Below are 18,898 nucleotides of genomic sequence, written 5' to 3' on the forward strand. Positions count from 1 at the left end.
CTATGCCTTTGGCATAAATAATTAAGTGCCTCTATGTCCCAGGCATTTTCCCAGGCACTGGGAAAGAATAAACAAGATAATATCTGATAACGATAAGCACAGAGGCACTTTGGAAGTGAGGTAGGAAGCAGATGATGCCTCTGGTCAAGAGTAAATCTAAGTTTTGTTGGAGCATAGGATGGGAAAGAGGAAGGTGGTGGTAGGAGATGGTATTCAGAGGATTTGACCTTTTTTCTTGTAGACAAGGGGTGAATAGGAAGGGTTTTAAGCAGGATAGTGACAAATTTGTGTTTTAGAAATTCAGATATTGGTGTGGAGAATTGCTAAGATGACAGAAGACAGTCCTTTTTTTTTAACTGCTGAAGACTTGGCTTAGATTTTGAGGAAGGGGGACGGGCAATCCCTTGTCACAGAGTACTCTTTCCAAATTCTGGCTCTGCCATTTGGGCCAATTAAGCTTTCCATGCCTCAGTTTGGTCACCTGTAAATGGGAAGTATAAGAACGCCTCCCTCATAGGCTGCTTATAAAGGTTACAAGAGTTAATGTATTTAAAATACTTAAGCATTGGGGACCTATTTTTGTGCCTAATAAATGTTAGCCGTTGTTATCCTTAGGGATTAGATGAGGAGGCTGACAAAGGGAGAGAAAGCCCAAGTGTCTGGCCAGGCCATTCAAAAGGAAAGGGTCCAGTGATGAAAGTGCTTAGGAGTCAGTTGGATTGAAAGCTCTGTGGCATGTAACTGCGATCTGGGCTAGGAGATTGCTTTGGGGGGATTGTTCAGCCTAGGTGTGATAGGGGAAATAGAAGATGTGGTTTGCTGACGACAGCAGGAATTCCATGAAGAGAACCAAGAACAAAATTTGGAGTCTTCAAAATTTAGAGGGCGGGAGGTGAAACAGGAGCCAGGAAGGAAACTTGGATAGGATGGGTGTTCTAGTTTGCAAGCTGCTGGAATGTGATATACCAGAAACAGAACGGCTTTTTAAAAGGGGAATTTATTAAGCTGCTAGTTTACAGTTCTAAGGCTGTGGAAATGTCAGATTAAGGCAAGGCTATGAAGATGTCCAGATTAAGGCACCAACAAGAGGTTACCTTCACTCAAAGAAGGCTGATGAAGTTCGGGGTTTCTATCTCAGCTGGAAGGACACGTGGCAAAGTCAGTTAGCTTTCTTTTCCTGCTTCATGTTTCAAGAAACTCTCCCGGGGGGTGTTTTCCTTTTTCACTGCCAAAGGTTTCTGGCTGCGTGGGCTCTGTGGCTCTTACACTTTTTCCAAAATGGTTCCCTCTTAAAAGGATCCGGTAAACAACCCTGAATAAGTGGTGACACAACTCCATGGAAACCATCTAATCAAAAGTTACCACCCACAATTGGGTGGGTCACATCTCCATGGATAATCAAAAAGCCCACCCAGTGATACTGAATGAGAATTAAAGGACCTGGCTTTTCTGGGGTACACAAAAAATTCAAACCAGCACAGATGGTCAGAAAGTAAAAAGGAAAGATGGGAAAAAATGGGGTCTGGGAGTTGAGTGGAGAGCTTTGCAAAGGAGTGATCACTGGTCAAATGCCCAGATAACTGTTATTTTTGGTTGAAGGCAGTTGTTTTTGACTTTGGTAAGAGCATGTGAAATGGATGGGGACCAAATGGGAGGTCAGGAAGTAGGAATGGCAAGACTGAGAGAACTCAGGATGTTTAGCTACCAGAGGAAGGGCAGGGGAAAGCTAGTAGCAGAAATGAACACAAAGGGAGGGGAGAAACTTATTTTTCTAAGATGAGGGACTTGACCCTTTATTTACGAAAAGGAAGCTAGTTGGGAAAGTATTAGGAATTTTTGGGTCACTTAATATGGATATTCCAATAGAGTCTCAACATTTGAGCATTGTGGTGGTTAAGACTGAAATAAATGCAGAGGGAAGGGGCATTCAAGGCAGAAGGAGCTGCCAGCAAGATGTTTCTTGTTTCTTTATTCAACAAACAATCAAACATGCCGTGCCAAGGGCTGTGTCAGGTGTGGGGATGCAGAGGTGTCCTGGATTCTGGAGCATGGTTTCTGAGAATGTGGTCAGAGACCCCGGAATCTGAATCACTTGGGCATTTGGTGCCAGTGGGACTTGGTAAAAATGCAGATAGGTACCACTGAGATGGTCTAACTTAGGTGGAGCCAGGGAGGCTGCTCTTCCTATTCCCAACAGAGTCTTGTGCAGGCTAGTACAGTGAAGAGAGTTCTTCTGGATCAGAGCATCCTAATCCAAGGGAGGGATTTGGGATTTTTCTGGTGAGAAAGTTTGCTTTTAACAATATCCTAGGGCAGGTTAGCAGTGGGGGTCCAGCCCCAAACCAAGAACTTCAAGACCTTGTCCTTTTCCTGTTTTCACAGCCAGCAGAAGAAGAAGCAGCCTCGAAGGAGGATTCTACCCCTTCCAAACCAGTGGTGGGAATTATTTACCCTCCTCCAGAGGTCAGGAACATCGTTGACAAGACTGCCAGTTTTGTGGCCAGGTAATACAGCTATACAGCTGCTTCTGGGCATGTGGGTTAGTCGTGGATTTTGGCACCATAAGTTCCTGAACCGGCACAAGTGGGTAATGCCTGGCTTTTTAGAGAGGAGTTGTTGGTTTAGGCCTGTTAGTTCATCTAACACTATAAGGTGGCAGGTAACTAGTGTCTCCAACACAGCATGGCTGTGGCAAAGTGAAAGTCAGACCCAGTCCCAGTGTCACCAGGAGCCTGGCCGTCTAAAACTGGCCTGAAGAAATGCCTAGGAAACTGTTTTGTCAAGGACAACACATCTGTTGGTGTCTGAGCTACTGGCCTGAGGAAGGGAAAAAAGGTAGTTGACCATTGTCATTGTACAAATACCGTATTCCACAGAGTCTGAAGTGACCTACCTGCAAAATGGAATAAAGTGTCCCTCAGGGTTGTTGTGAGGCAGGAGTGAGGCGATTTTGTTCAGTTATGTCATACAGGTGTTAGCTGTTGCCACCTTCTCAGGCGAGATAAAAATGAGTCCGAGTTCCTCCCTCTTTCTTCATTATACACACTCACATTATACACATTTACGTATCATCAGTTGGAATCTTCTTGATGGCTGCTCATAAATTCCAGAGATTAACATATCGCATTGTTTAGGGTGTTTAAAGGATTCCTTTGCAGCCAGCAGCCACATTCAGCCAACAGGTCCTTAAAATATTTGTTAAAAACTCAAATTAGTTGCCACTATTTAAAAATCAGGAGATTTCACATATAATTCAGGCTGGCTCTGAAAAAAACTGTTGCTTTCAGTCAGGGCAGTTGCTCTCCAGGAATCATGCCTCAACAGAATCTCCTGACATGGTATCCCATCAGTGTGCATCGTTTAACAGGTGGTTTCTTCCTTTCCCAACCACCTGATAAAATTCAGTAGAGACAGTGGTTGATACCTAATGGTATCAGCCTCTGTGCAGAATTATCCCATCTCATTTCAAGGACTTTGATTAACCTGGGTATCATTAAAAACCAGACTGTAATTGGTTGAACGTTGGGCCACCTCAGATTTAGAGCACCATGTTATGTGCTGAAGATAAACTTTTAATATCTCATAACAACTCATGCTTCCTCTTTTCCTCTGATAATTAAAAAAACAGAATGAATTAGAAAAGGGTGTTAGATGAAGAATCCTCTACAATCTTGCTACCAGAAGGGTTCCGCTATTTTCACTTTTCCTATTTCCTTCTGGCCCTTGTCATCTTTTTTTTTAGTCATTGTAATATCATCAGAGAGACTTTCACATCCTGCTTTTCCCCTTTCTCATCATGTAGTAAACATGTTCCTGTATTAGCCGCTGGTCTTCCTGATGCCACATGGTCCTCTGTTGAGAGATGATGAGCCTTCCTTTACTTCATCATCTTTCCTTTTCCTGTTAGGTTGTTTCCAGCATTTCAATTTGGCAAACAAGACTTTATCTCAAGGAAATCTCTCTCTTTCTCTGAACACTTTCTTTCCCTTTTAGATTGTTTCCGTAAGAGAAAATTAAAGGTAATGCCTTCCTGGCTCAGAGAGCATTTTGTGTGGTTTCTTAAACATTTTGCGAAATAGCTTTTCCAGTAAACTTATGCCAATCTCTGCTGCCACAGAAATAAATATATATAAGTTCCCTTAATAATAAATATACATCATGGGTGCAAGGGTCGTTCAGTGGTAGAATTCTCACCTCCCGTGTGGGAGACCCAGGTTCGATTCCTGGTCCATGCACTCCCCTCCCCCCCCAAAAAAAAGTGAAAAAATAAATATACATCATATTCATAGGTGGATATATAGCTATGGTTGTTGCTTCTGCCAGTTTTGTAGTCATCTCTAAAATTTGTAAGCTTGCTCTTGCAACATGTTGAAATGAAGGGAACAGACCAACATCTCCCTCTAGGGTAAAGCAAGCATGCAGAGACCCTTCACCTCCCTTCTACTGGGTTCCCTTGCATTGAGGCACTCAGTACACTCAACAACCAGCAAGGTGTTTTTCCAAAAGGAGGTTTTTCTCTTGGTTATCTCCCCTCCCCTGCATTTTCCTGTCATGAAACAGAAGTGGAAATTACCCATAAAAAGTCTACCAGCTGGGGCGGGCCATGGTGGCTCAGCAGACAGAGTTCTCGCCTGCCATGCCAGGAGACCTGGGTTCGATTCCTGGTGCCTGCCCGTGCAAAAAAAAAAAAAAAGTCTACCAGTTGGATAATGAAAATAGAGTTTGTTTGCTTATTTGTTTTTTCGATAGAGTTTTATGAAACTCTTTAATTGAAAGCTCCTAGGGACTGGATGTGCATATGTTTACACATACATACACGCATGTGTGTGCACACTGCAACCTAATACAGTGTTCAGAATATAGTAAGGATTCTACATATGCGATGAAATCAAAGTTGAGATGCAGTTAAGTTCTTGTACAGAAGCAGCATCTTCTGTTTAAATAATAAAACAAGTGATATTTTGGAAATAACAAAGTTCACCAGCTGGTTTGAGTCAAAATCGTGTCTTTTTCTGCTGAGATGTAACGTCTTCTGTTAGAGAATATAATTGTAAAATTAACCTTATTCTAAGGCAACAAAATAGCTTGGAATGAATATGTCTGCCTTATTGTTTTTTCTTTCAGTTTATTCCCAGGTCTGAGGTTCTAGCTTAGGTGGCTGTGGGGTAGTATACACACAGAGCCCCTGTTTCTAGCAGCCCTTTGCGTACCCTGGTATTTGCTTGGCATGATGCCCTAGTTTAGCAGCATGTAAGTGTGCATTCACCTTCTTGTGTGTGGTTTGCATTATTTCAGGAGGGGGTGAAAGTCTTAGGTGCCAGTTGGACTGAAACACTGTCAAATTGAGATCTCCTGCTGTTAGTCACACCAAGCATATGACCAGAACTTGCTCAGGAGCCAGCCTGGGTGTTGATTACCACCAGGTGGCACAGACTGCTTGGTGGCTAATCTGGGGCCCAGCCTTTCTTGCTCTCTCTTTAACTGACTGCTAAGGCCAGGGGAGTGAAAGCCTGAAAAGACAAAGTGATATGGCTGGCACCAGCCCTTGGAGTGTGGGGTGTGGTTTCTGAGTACAGGGCTCTGACTGGAGGAGCAGTGGAAGCCCCACAGAGGTTGTAATACCTGAATCTACCCAGATCGATAAGGAGCAAACCTCGAACCTAGAGGAGTACCAGCCCCTTGCATTTGTAGGCCGCTGCAATTGAAAAATATTTTGGTATATCCCTGAAGATTAGGAGATGAATCGGATGAGAGGGAGGAGTTGTAACAGAGAAGATAGGACTTAACAAATGATTGTGACTACTGAATCACTATATTGATATTTCTTATTAGTCTCTAGCATATTAGAACAATTAAAAGGAAATACCCATACCATACTTTGAAATTTGCTCTGTAAGTACTTGTTAAACTTTACTTTAAAATATATCACTTTCTGCATATGTTATATTTCATAATAAAAAATGTTAAAAAAAAAAGACTTTGGTGTCTCCTTGACTAATTTAATTTAAAGACTCCTTGAAGGTAGAGCGAGCAGGTGTATTTAGACGCTTGGGTCACAGAGTCACCCACATGGGGAAATTGAGGCTGAAAGAACTTCAGTGACTTACCCTGGGCCACAGAGTGATTCATGAGAGCACCCAACACCTGGATGTGTCCTTATCCTGGGTTCATTTTAAGGCCATCGCTCTTTCTGATTGGCACAGATATTGTATGGAAATGTGGTGCTTTAAAATGTTACTGCTGGGGCTCTTTAAAAATCAGGGTTCCCTAAATGTCATGAGAGGGGCATTTTCCCATTTCCTTGAGGCTTTGAAGGCATGCATGACTGTGGTGGGCATGGGGGTACATTTAGGGAGCTGTCCAGGTAGAATCTTTCTGCTCCCCCATCATGTGATTGTGCCTTGCCTGGGACACATGGTGGCAGCTGCACACAGATCTAGGTCCTTGCAGAGCAGTGTTTTCTTTATGGGCCTCACCAGTAGTTTGTGAGTTAATTTTAGCAGTACTTGGATAAGGCACTAAACCACATAGTCTAAATTTTCAAGCTTTTTGCAGTCCTCATTGCCTAAAGGACAAAGTCTGTATGGTACTAGTATGTCTTTAACACCTCTCCAGCACTTGATAATCCTACTCTTTTTAATTAAGAGAGCTGACCTCAGTCTTCACCAACTTTTGGCTAAAACTTGACATTGCTTTGTTTTCATTGCATTTGATTCTATGGCAGCCTTTTCTTTGTAAAATGATAACTGAATTTCATTTGAAGTAGCAGTATAAACCTTTTAAATGTTTTTCAACAGCAAGATATGTTTATTGGAAGAAAAACAATAGTTCAGATAGTTTGGGAAATGGCAAAACTGGCAGAAGAGTGCAGGAATGACTACAGTCCAGAGACTCCCCTGGCAGTCAAGCCCTGGTCCTGGCCAAGGGAAGAGATGGCACTGACCACAGAGGCTTCGGGAGGCCTTCTGTGCTGTTGAAGAACAAGCCTCCTTTGAGCAGTGGGTGATGGCAAGAAGTCAGCTTGAGTGCTGGGTATTCAGGGTCTCAGCATTCACAAGCATTGTGGCAGTAATTATTTTTTCCTCTTTCCAGAAATGGGCCTGAATTTGAAGCTAGGATACGACAAAATGAGATCAACAACCCCAAGTTCAACTTCCTGAACCCTAATGACCCTTACCATGCCTACTACCGCCACAAAGTCAGCGAGTTCAAGGAGGGGAAGGCTCAGGAGCCCTCGGCCGCCATCCCCAAGGTCATGCAGCAACAGCAGCAAGCCACCCAGCAGCAGTTGCCCCAAAAGGTTTGTCCACCCCTCCCCTCATTTCCCGAGGGCTGAGAAGGAGGCAAGGGAAAGAAAGGGAAGGGAGGGGCAATTGATTGTTTTCTGAACCTTATGACCACTCAGGGAGAGAAACAAGATGGTTATTCCCATCAGTAGGAACTGAGGCTCAGGATGCTAAGCCTTTTGCTAGTTGGCATTTACTGAGCATTGCCTGCCAAACTCTGCTCACGGCACTGTGTGCCTTGTTTCACTGCGTACTCAACAGTGGGTGTACAAGGAGGACAGCTGAGTGAATGTTTTACAGGTGAGGAATTTGAGGCCCCAGGGAGGTGGGATTTTCCCAGGGTCACATAGTCGGGATTAAGTCCATGCTCTTAGCTTCTGCTCTCTGCCAGAGAACAGTGTGCTCTGATATGTGAAGGATGCAGTGTGTGTCCTGTGGACCTCTTCTTGAGCCATCCCTTCCTTTCTGCCTGTCCTTCCGAGGGCCCCTCCATCTTGTCTGCTCTAGTGCCACCCTCCTGCAGTGGGTTCAGGCTTGGCAAGGCTCAGCACTAGGGACAGTGTGTGGGGGGGGGCGGGGGGGGGTGGATAACGCAAGAAAGGTACATTTAGCTTCCTTTATGGACCTGGACTGGTCCCTTCACTTTGAACTTTGATGGGAAAGGCAGCTGCCTTTGGATGTTTGAAGTCAGATTCTGAGATGTTGTATTGTGATTAAATACTCCCTGGGCCTTGATCTACCTCAGTTTCCTCATTTATAAATAGGATTAATCCACAGTACTTGTTCTGTCTACCTTCTGTGGTTCATATGGAAGGCAGTGGATGTGACAAATGTGAAAGTATTTTGTACAGTGGGGTCCTCTGCACGCATGTAAGGACTTGCTGCATTCCCCATCCCCTTGGAGGGATTTATTAAGCCATGTTGCTGCAGAGATATACGAAGGCATGCATCTCACTTGAGGCAGTCAAGACGTTTAGGCCACATATGGCAGAGAAATTGGTACAGTTCTCTCACCAATTGCCAGTGTGGTGTGTGTAGGAGGGTGTAGAGGTCAGCACCATCCTGCTGGAGGTTGCCTTCTGATCCCGCTCTGCAGCCAGTCCATCTCTCATCTCTTTCCCCACCCTCTCTATGCTTTTTAGGTCCAAGCCCAGGTGATCCAAGAAACCATTGTGCCCAAAGAGCCCCCTCCTGAGTTTGAGTTCATTGCAGACCCCCCCTCCATCTCAGCCTTCGACCTGGATGTGGTGAAACTGACGGCTCAATTTGTGGCCCGGAACGGGCGCCAGTTTCTGACCCAGCTAATGCAGAAAGAGCAGCGCAATTACCAGTTTGACTTTCTCCGCCCACAGCACAGCCTCTTCAACTACTTCACGAAGCTGGTGGAGCAGTATACCAAGGTGCCTGGGCAGGGGTGCGGGCTGGGGCATTGGGCCCAGGGAAGGCAGGCACTTCATGGCAAGCATTCCATCCACTTAATTGCCAAGTACCACTCCTTTGGGAAAATGTTAAAAGTCCCAGTTTAATGTGAAATCTTGATTTCTATTCAATTCCTTTTTTAAAAGGCAATATAGGCTGCTTAATTCTAAAGAGAAATTAGTAACTACCTTTAGTTGAATGTCCCTTATGTGATGAGGGCAGGTGGTGCTAACTCCTTGTAGTACATTTATGTTTCCAACTGCTTAGAACAGAGTCTGAGAAAAAACAAACCCTTAATAATTGGTTCCTGTTACCTAACTTAATCCTCACAAGAATCTGTGTGGTGTTTTGCCTCCAGTTTTCAGTAGAATATTAAACTAAGGTTCAAATTGGTAAAGTCACTTGTGTTCCTCAGCTAGCATATGATTGTGCAGAGATTGAAACCCACAGTTGACTCTAAAACCTTTGTTATTTTCCACTCTTCAAAGTATCATTGAAGCAGAACTATTTAAATAGACAATGGAAAACATTAATGTAATATAAATAAACATAACTAGCATTTATTGAGTACTTTCATATGCAGTATCTTCTTATTTAATTCCTAAAACCTGTGAGGACACCACTATTATTATGCTTACTTTTTAGAAGAGGGATCTGAGATGCAGGGAAGTTCAATAACTAGGCAAGGGTAACACATCTAGTAGGTTGCAGAGCTGGGCCTTGTGTTCTGGCAGTTTTACTCTACACCCTAAGATCTTTATTACCGTGCTACATTGCTGCCATCAGGAATCTGCACAAGTCAGTAATGGAATTTAAAATAATCAAATCATTAACTTAGTGCCAAATACACAGGCAGAGATTTGCCTTGGGATATTTTCTTGTGGCACATGTAGCCAAGGTGGTTTTTCTTCTCTTTTTTAGTGTGCTGGTCCACACATCTGTTCTTGATACTTAGAAACAGCACATTAAAGATGTGCTTGAATGGATTCATAATGATTTCCTCTGACTTAACTCACCCTAAGTATACAGCTGGAAAGAATTGTAAAAATGTGTATGTTTAGAAAATAGCCAAATCCAGAAGCAAATAGAATAGCTAAAAAATAAAATCATTAAAGGTCCAAGGCCAAGGGTTACTATAAGTACAGAGTATCAATTTTAAGTGAGCTTCCTGGGTGAAAGGTCCCCAGATCCCTTTTTATTCATTATTTTCCTGTCCTTTCTTCTCCATAACCTGGGTATTACATTTACTACTGTACCTTCTGGGCATTGGTGTTCTGCTGCTGTGGGAAACCCTCAGAGCTACGTCTTTAGGGTGTAGGGACAAGGAGGGCCGGAGGTGGGAAGACTGAGCCACTTCCCCGATGGCAGTAGGATACTGTTGGGGCAGCTGGAATGACTACTTAGAATAAAGCCAGTCTTCATTCGTTCATAAATTCACATTGAGCGCTACCCTTTCTTACAGGTGCTGTGGAGGTAGGATAGTGAAAGAAAAGCAGAAATCCCTGTTTTCATGGAGTTTTTAGTCAAGTGAGGCAAGGGGGGATGACGCAGACTAGTGCAGTGTCAGTGTATATCAGGTGGTAAATACAATGGGGAAAAAAGAAAGGGGGGCGGGGCAGAAATCCAGGGAGGAGGAGCAGGTGGGCTGCAGTCGTAAATAGAGACATCAAGGAGACCTGTAGCATGTGCGCAAGGATTGGAGAACAATCTCACAGAAGCAGCATCATGTACTGACTATGTGCTGGGTACTAGTGGTCTTGTATACTTTCTTGCTAATCCTCTCAGCAGCCTTTTAAGTTGGTAGCGTCGGCTGTAAGCACTGGTGTCACCATTTTGTAGAAGAAAACCAAGTTCCAGTTAAATAACTTGGCCGAAATCTTGCAGCCAAGTGGAACTGGGACTGGTGCCCAGAATCCCATGCTCTTCCATGTCCTGAGCCTTTCCACAAGCCCAGGCAGGCATCCTCTTTGCCCCTTGGTGTGCCAGGAGGTAATCCAGTACTAAATTGTTGTTTTCTGTGTTTCAGATCTTGATTCCACCCAAAGGCTTATTTACAAAGCTCAAGAAAGAGGCTGAAAATCCTCGAGAAGTTTTGGATCAGGTAAACTGAGCAGGATTTCTTGTAACCAGTAACTGATGATGAAGGTTAGGCTGTGGGTTCTATTTTGTATTTGGAAACAGTTTTTAAGACAGTACCTTATTATAGTTCCAGGCACAGTAGTGATAGGAAGTAAACCTTATGGCTACAAAGGTCAGGGGGACCTAGATTCCAGTGCTTCCCAAACTTAACACCACTTTCTGCTTTGCTCTCAGCTTTAACAAATTTCTTTCTTTTCTACTCTTGCTAGAAAGCACACTCCTGAGCAGGTCTTCTGGTAATAGATTCTTTTTAAAGTTCTCCAAGGTTTCAGAGCTGAGAAGAGAAGGCATTTTGGTGTTGGGTGGTTTTAGTGGCTACATGAAGGCTTTTGTTTCTTTGGCTCTCCAGCTGCTTTTTCTTTTGTGGGTGCTAGATTGTCACACAGACTTCTGGAGGGGCTTGAGACTCTGAGTGCAGGTCCCTTGACAACCCAAGCAGAAAACTTTGAAGTCATAACAAACGGCTGCCCTTGGGGCTCAGATAGAGAGTCTCCGTAGCCTTTAGGATTTTCACCCTGACCAAACTCTGGGTCTTCCTGAAGCCAAATACAAATACCATAGTTTGTTCCAGGAAGTTCCCCTTACGGGCAGAGCAGCATCCTGTGTTGAAGGCCGTGGAAGGGGACCTGATTCGCCTCAGCCCCATGCCATTGCCCATCCCTGCAGGTGTGTTATCGAGTGGAGTGGGCCAAGTTCCAGGAACGTGAGAGGAAGAAGGAAGAGGAGGAGAAGGAGAAGGAGAGGGTGGCCTATGCACAGATTGACTGGCACGATTTTGTCGTGGTAGAAACTGTGGACTTCCAACCCAATGAGCAAGGTAGGACAGGTCTAAAAGAAAAGTGACTCCAGGTGGGGAGCCAGGGACTTTGGGCCATTCTGGGAGGCTTACTATTCCCCAGGAGCAATAAACTCTCTCAGAAGGCTTTATCAGTGTCTGTTTCATCTCTGCACTGTTTCTTCCCACTGTCAGAAATTAAATCCAATTCCAAAGAAAACTTACTGTGCCAGACCCTGAGTGGGCCTCTGGAGATATGGAGATATACACAACCCCAAGTCAGAGAATTCACTGTCTAGAAAAGGAAGATGCCTGCCATGCCCGAGGACCCAGGTTCGATTCCTGGTGCCTGCCCATGTAAAAAAAAAAAAAAAGAATAGAAAAGGAAGACAGGCAAATTGATCGGCTTTTGATAAGGAGTGTCTGTGGGGGTATCCCTTTGACTCTGACTCACTCTCCACCAGGGAACTTCCCTCCCCCCACCACCCCAGAGGAACTGGGGGCCCGAATCCTCATTCAGGAGCGCTATGAGAAGTTTGGGGAGAGTGAGGAGGTTGAGATGGAGGTCGAGTCTGATGAGGAGGACGAGAAACAGGAGAAGGCAGAGGAGCCTCCTTCCCAGCTGGATCAGGACACCCAAGTGCAAGACATGGATGAGGTAGGGTCTGGGTGAGTGCACGGGTGACCTTTTCCCTGGAGCCTAAGAAGAATGTGTTCTTTCCAGCAGAGTTAGATCCAGCTCCCCTCTGAGCCTTGTATGCTGCTGGGCTGAGGCTGCACACAGCCTCTTTCCAGCTCAGGCAACAAAGATTCATTGACTGGCAAGGATCAAAAAGCTTTGCCAGCCTTCTTGTTCTGTGGCCTTCCCCTTTTGCCCAGAGGCCTTGCTCCCACATGCTCCATGCCTCGTTTAGGAAACTGTCTGTATGTCACCCTATGCTTTCCCAGCATTTTGAGCTCTTAGCTTAGGCCTAAATGGCTCAGCAATTCCTAGAGCTTTTAAATGTAGTCTACATTTCCTTTGGCCATTCCTGTTCCCTTCAAGCCAGGTCTCCAAATGGGCATTGGCGCAGAGTTTGCAGAGCCAAGATGCTCTTTTCCCCTCAGAAAGAATTTTTGTGCAGCCTGAGAAGAAACGGCCCCTGTGTCTGTGGGAATTGACTGCTTCTCTCCCTCCCAGCATTGCTCTTTATGTGCGGCTACCACTGAGTGCCTACTCTCCCCCCGCACCCCTCCCCAGCATGCTAAGTGACCTTGGCCTCTTGGGACTGCCTGGTGCCAGCTGCTGGAAATGCCTGGGAGGAGTGTTAGCACCATGGCCTCCGCATTCCCATTCATGCTGTGAGGAAACAGCTTGGCCTGTTGCCGGCTGGCCTCCGCTGCTCTCGGAGGCTTAGTACTGGATGCTGACTGACAAGGACCAAGGCTCCTCGCCATCCTAAGGGCTGCCAGGATTCAGCTGCAGAGAAGTGAACTCTTGTCCTCTCTCTGAGTCTTGTCACTGATTTGGTTTTCAGGGTTCAGATGATGAAGAAGAAGGGCAAAAAATGCCCCCACCCCCAGAAACACCCATGCCTCCGCCTCTGCCCCCGACTCCAGACCAAGTCATTGTCCGCAAGGACTATGACCCGAAAGGTAGGTTTACTTTCCAGGCAGTGTGCTCCTCAGACCGGTGTGACAAGGAAGGGCTTGAGGCACCTTATAAAAGCATTGATGATGTCTCTGCTGAGGGCCTGTCAACAAGGACGGGGCCTAGTCATGTCTGGTTCCCTGGTGCCTTGCACAGTAAATGCCAAGTACAAGGATGACAGTGAATGGATGTGTCTGATGCATGAATGCAACGCCACCCTCTTAACCCAGGTTGCCATCTAGTGCTCTTTCAGACATCTCCTTTTCCTTTTAGCTTCCAAGCCACTGCCTCCAGCACCTGCTCCAGATGAATATCTTGTGTCCCCCATCACGGGGGAGAAGATCCCTGCCAGCAAAATGCAGGAACACATGCGTATTGGGCTTCTCGATCCCCGCTGGCTGGAGCAACGGGATCGCTCCATCCGTGAGAAGCAGAGTGATGATGAGGTGTACGCGCCAGGTGGGCTTCCCATCTACACCCCTTTTTAACTCAGCCCTGATTCTGGGAATCTCAAAACCACAGTCAGCTTGCTTTAAGCAAACATAGAAAGCAACAATCAAGGTCAATAAAAAGCTTTCAATGAAAGGCACAACCTTTGGTGTTAAAAAGGAACTCTCCATTTCCCCAAAGAACTCCATAGGAATCCTCTAGGCAGGGACAACGTAGGTGACTTGCCCATTGACATCCCTGTAGCCAGGAGGGGTACTCATCCTGAGGCTGTTAGAATGAGAAGGCTGAGCTTGGGGTGTGCTGAGCTCTTTGGATGAGCTTCTTCTGAAGTATAACATGATGGCACTGCTCCTGCTGGGTAAGAGACAAGCTCAACGGGGAGGGAACTCCCAAAAGGCCAGAGCCGCAGGTTTCAGTCCTGTTTCTGCTCCTTGTCACTCATGTAGCCTTGTCCTCTCAGTTGCCTTTTCAAGCCCACCATCATTGTTTTGTAAGCAAAAGAGGTTGGACATGCACTGGTTTTTAGGCGTGGTACCTATTGGGTGGCTCGGAGGACATGAGTACTATGTTTGGACCCAGAGTTGGCCTTGTCACAAGGAACCAGCCTCTACCTTACACTCTAGGAAAGTTGCCGCCTTGTCAGAAGGGCACCTCGTTTAGTCTGCTTTTATATATCCTGTCTCTGTTCTGTGGCTTTACACAGGTCTGGATATCGAGAGCAGTTTGAAACAGTTGGCTGAAAGGCGTACTGACATCTTTGGTGTAGAGGAAACTGCTATCGGTAAGAAGATCGGTGAGGAAGAGATCCAGAAGCCAGAGGAAAAGGTGCAACCAAAATGGATTATAGTGCCTTCTCTGCCCTCAATCTCCCATGCTCAGACCCTGTTCTGGGAGCTCTTGACAATCTGTGATTTTGCTTTCCTTCCAGGTGACCTGGGATGGCCATTCAGGAAGCATGGCCCGGACCCAGCAGGCTGCCCAGGCTAATATCACCCTCCAGGAGCAGATCGAAGCCATCCACAAAGCCAAGGGCCTGGTGCCAGAAGATGACACCAAAGAGAAGATTGGCCCCAGTAAGCCCAACGAAATCCCCCAGCAGCCACCGCCTCCTTCTTCAGCCACCAACATCCCCAGCTCAGCGCCCCCAATCACCTCGGTGCCCCGACCACCTGCGGTAAGCCAGTGACTGAGTTGTAGAGATTAGTTTTTGGGGATAGGGACTGTTGGCTTGAGAAGGGCACTGTCTGACAGTAGGGCTTGAGGGCTGAGTGGATCCACTTGAAAGAGAAGGAACCCTTTAAATGAAGTGGGAACCTCTAGCCTGATCTGTGTAGGAAGCTTGAAGCAGGGAGGGAGGCAAGTGACAAGTGTGAGAAGCATGTCTGAGGCTGAAAGGGCTTCAGGGCTTAACTCATCTTTGAGCGTAGTTGGCCTCACTCCAAGAGCCTGAGCCGAGGTCAGCCTCTGTAGTGGCTGTTTGAGTGTCTGCCATAAGCAGCTGGTTGAGCATGACCCGCAGAGTCCCAAGTGGGATAGTGTCACCCTGCAGTCTCAGACACACCAAGTGTGAAGCTGCAACCTCTTAGCCCCATGAGGTCTGTATGGAGCCATCCAGCTCCCACCCTCAGAGGCTGCTGATGGCCAATTGCCTGCTGTGTTTGCCTTGGAGGCCATCCTTGGCTTCCTGTGACCTGTGGTTCCCATCCCCACCCCTACCCTTCCACAGATGCCGCCTCCTGTCCGCACCACCGTTGTGTCAGCAGTGCCTGTCATGCCCCGGCCCCCAATGGCATCTGTGGTCCGCCTGCCCCCAGGCTCAGTGATCGCCCCCATGCCACCCATCATCCACGCGCCCAGGATCAATGTGGTGCCCATGCCTCCTTCGGCCCCTCCTATCATGGCACCCCGCCCACCGCCTATGATTGTACCAACAGGTCAGTGTCTCTTACATTGCTTTCCAGGCCATTAGGTCAGGAATTTCAGGCAAGGACTGGCCACAGAGCAGTGATCAGTGTTAGTATCAGTTGTTGGCAGCTGAGGCTTGGCCCGGTGGAAGCCTGGACTTCACCACCTGAAATATCTCTGAGCTGGCATAGCTGGTGTCTGTGTACCTAGAGAGGCTGGGATGTGGGCTGGAGGTGTCAGGCCCTGGACAGGCTCAGAGGCCTTGACAGATGCTTATTGTCAGCTGGCACCTGCTCTATCCATTAGCCCTGCCCCTTCTCCAATCCCTTGCTGCCCAATTTGGGTAGATTCCCAGGTACCCCTGCCAGGGAACTTGCTGGCTTCCAGACTTAGCAAGGAGTGGCCATTCACACCTCAGACTGGGGCTGGCAGGAAACCTTTACATTTTCCTCTCTTTTCTCACCAGCCCTGAGGCCTGAACCGGTTCCCTCGCCTCACGGGTCACTTTATTTGTCCTGTAGCCTTTGTTCCTGCTCCACCTGTGGCACCCGTCCCAGCTCCTGCCCCAATGCCTCCTGTCCACCCTCCGCCTCCCATGGAAGATGAGCCCACCTCCAAGAAACTGAAGACAGAAGACAGCCTCATGCCCGAGGAGGAATTCCTGCGTAGAAACAAGGTCTGTGATCCTAGAGTGCTATCTGTGAGCCTGGAATGTCTGACTTGGTGGGGAGAGGGGGTTCCAGTCCCACTCAATTCACATACCCCTATTCTTCTGGGGCCTGAGTCTGCCATTGGAGCCCTCTGAGGGTTCTGAGCAAACACTAAATGTGTAGTTAAAAGTCAGTGGTAAAATGCGCACCTTCCATGCAAGAGACCCGGGTTCAATTCCCGGACCATGCACCAAAAAGAAAAAGAAAAAAAGTCAGAGGAGGTGATCTCTGGCGTGAACCACTGTTGTAGGGACCAGCAGAAACCCAGATGCATAGGCAGCAGGACTCCAGTGCAAACGGGGTTCTGGAAACCTGCAGGAAATTCCAAGTGCAGTTTTAAATGTCTGCATAGCTGAGGAGTTAAACACAAATTCCACTCATAGGATTAATTCTGCAAGGCCTGGAGTTAAACCATGTGACCTTCTGTGACCTTCCTCTCAGCTCCAGCCCTTGGGAGGTCTGTCTTTATGGGGGGGATGCTGTTGGGAAACCTTGGCTCTGTTGGTTCTTAGGGAAGCTTTTAAGCTCCAGTGAAGAGACAGACACAAGATTTGACCAAATTATCTTTTCTTTTCCTTATAATAACAGTTCCCATTTCTTCAGTGCTTACTTAAGTGCCAGGATAAAGCTAAGCGTTTTACGTAGACTTTTCTACTTCATGCTCCTAGCAGTGCAGTGCAAGAGTAGGATCCACCCAGATCATGACATTGAGGCCCAGAGGGACTAAGTTCACAGGGAAGCCGTTTGGAACTCAGATCTTCCAGTGTAACAGTTCTTACCCTTTCTCTACTTGGTGCTACTGGAGTTTGAGAGGAATCATTTTAAAAAAGAGAAGCCTAGATCTTGACAAGGGAGGGTATTTGTTCAGTGTCGTAAGTGGCATCAGTAGTGAATTGGGCCAAAATCCAGGAACAGGTGACATTATCAACTCGCCCAGGGCTCCTGCATAATAGCTACCTCCTGTGTTGTAGGGTCCAGTGTCCATCAAAGTCCAGGTGCCCAACATGCAGGATAAGACGGAATGGAAACTGAACGGACAGGTGCTGGTCTTCACCCTCCCACTCACAGACCAGGTATGGATTGCTGCTACCAGCTGGCATCAGGTGCATGAGAACCAGGGGGGCAGGGGACAGCTTCCTCCATCCAGCTGGCCTTAGCAAGGGGTAAAGTTCCTCTCCTCATTCCCACAGGTCTCTGTCATCAAGGTGAAGATTCACGAAGCCACAGGCATGCCCGCAGGGAAACAGAAACTGCAGTATGAGGTGAGTCGTGGTGTCCGTGGCCCTCCTTCTCCGGTCCTCAACATCTCTGGAGCCCCAAAACCTAAACCCCCTCTGGAAACACAAAGGAGTGAGGCAGCATTTGGGTTTGGCCACCTAATTCCATCCTAGAAGTGATGCTGCTGCCTGGGAGTGCTTGGGCGCGTTAGCCTGAAAGGGTGAGGCCTTAGCAGGATCGCAGTAAAGTCTTTCAGGGAGTCCCGCCAACCCCCTGCCTTAGTTACTAGAGTGAAGATTTGGGACAAGACTTGAGTGACCTCTGCAAGGTTTGAGCCCAGTATTAAGAGCCATCCCAGCCAGTGTGACCTCAGGTAGCCTGGCTTTGTGAGCGGACATGGAGTTGACAATCCAGCTTAGCCTTCTGCCCACCAGGTCACATGAGGGTGCTAGGTGCTCCCTCTTCAGACTGAAAAATCCCCACCCTGGGCCTCAGTTTCCCCCTTTATAAAATGAGGACATTAGATTAGTTGAGTCCTAAAGGTCTTATGATTTTAGAGTCAAAACTCCACGGGGTTAGGGTGATCTTGGGGATTTGAGCTTTGAGACAAATATTGACAAAGGTGAAAGGCGTGGATGAGGAAGGAAAAAGCATTATGGGAAGAACCAGGGACCCTTCAGGTCACACTCCCCTCTGAGTTCTGAGGCTGCCATGCTGTGTTCAGGCTAGGTTGCCCAGCACTTACGGGCTGCCATCTCTCTTCCAGGGCATTTTCATCAAGGATTCCAACTCGCTGGCTTATTACAACATGGCCAGTGGCGCCGTGATCCACCTGGCCCTCAAGGAGAGAGGCGGCAGGAAGAAGTAGAAGAGAGACCCACTGTTAGGTCCCAGCCACTGCCACTTTGCCACCCCTGCCTTCCTCTTTCTGTGTTTAGAAATGCAGTACTATCCCGCAGAATCTCATCTCCCAACTCCTTCCCCACATTGCTAAATGTAGCAGGGCTTTCTCAGCCCCTCTTCTTCCTAGTGATTTCTGGAATCTCTGTATTAGGGTCTTGATTTAAGAGACTTTGTTTCTTTGGACTGCCCATTAGAAAATGAGAGCCCAGAGATGTCCCAAGGGCAGTTTCATAGTGGTGGCACATGGCTAATGGAATGTGATTGTTATTGTCATTAATCATTTTGTATCTTGCCACCAGCTGGCTGTCTAATAAACCTCTTGGACCTTTCTTGTGAAATCACCGTAATGAGACTTGTCCCTTGGCCACTTGCCCAAGGCAGTGGCAGCAGTGTACAACTACTTGTACAGCGTGCAAGTGGTCTTCCACTCTGAGGAATGCTGGGGCTTGTCACTAAATTATTG

At 46.9% G+C, this 18,898-nt stretch overlaps 1 protein-coding gene across 1 annotated transcript in view; it reads left to right on the forward strand.

The window, feature by feature from the left end:
- Positions 1-18,773, forward strand: part of SF3A1 (splicing factor 3a subunit 1) — a 19,918-nt gene extending 1,145 nt beyond the window's left edge. The window contains exons 2-16 of the mRNA XM_077160572.1: positions 2,383-2,504; positions 7,093-7,300; positions 8,429-8,686; positions 10,732-10,806; positions 11,511-11,661; positions 12,084-12,277; positions 13,137-13,254; positions 13,523-13,708; positions 14,403-14,524; positions 14,628-14,873; positions 15,426-15,633; positions 16,126-16,280; positions 17,286-17,387; positions 17,505-17,576; positions 18,299-18,773. Of these exons, the coding sequence (XP_077016687.1) occupies positions 2,383-2,504; positions 7,093-7,300; positions 8,429-8,686; positions 10,732-10,806; positions 11,511-11,661; positions 12,084-12,277; positions 13,137-13,254; positions 13,523-13,708; positions 14,403-14,524; positions 14,628-14,873; positions 15,426-15,633; positions 16,126-16,280; positions 17,286-17,387; positions 17,505-17,576; positions 18,299-18,400 (2,319 nt within the window). The 3' untranslated portion in view covers positions 18,401-18,773. The remainder of the gene's footprint in view (positions 1-2,382; positions 2,505-7,092; positions 7,301-8,428; positions 8,687-10,731; positions 10,807-11,510; positions 11,662-12,083; positions 12,278-13,136; positions 13,255-13,522; positions 13,709-14,402; positions 14,525-14,627; positions 14,874-15,425; positions 15,634-16,125; positions 16,281-17,285; positions 17,388-17,504; positions 17,577-18,298) is intronic.
- Positions 18,774-18,898: the final 125 nt, after the last annotated feature.

Source organism: Tamandua tetradactyla, chromosome 5 (assembly GCF_023851605.1).
Source record: "Tamandua tetradactyla isolate mTamTet1 chromosome 5, mTamTet1.pri, whole genome shotgun sequence".
Lineage (NCBI taxonomy): Eukaryota > Metazoa > Chordata > Mammalia > Pilosa > Myrmecophagidae > Tamandua > Tamandua tetradactyla.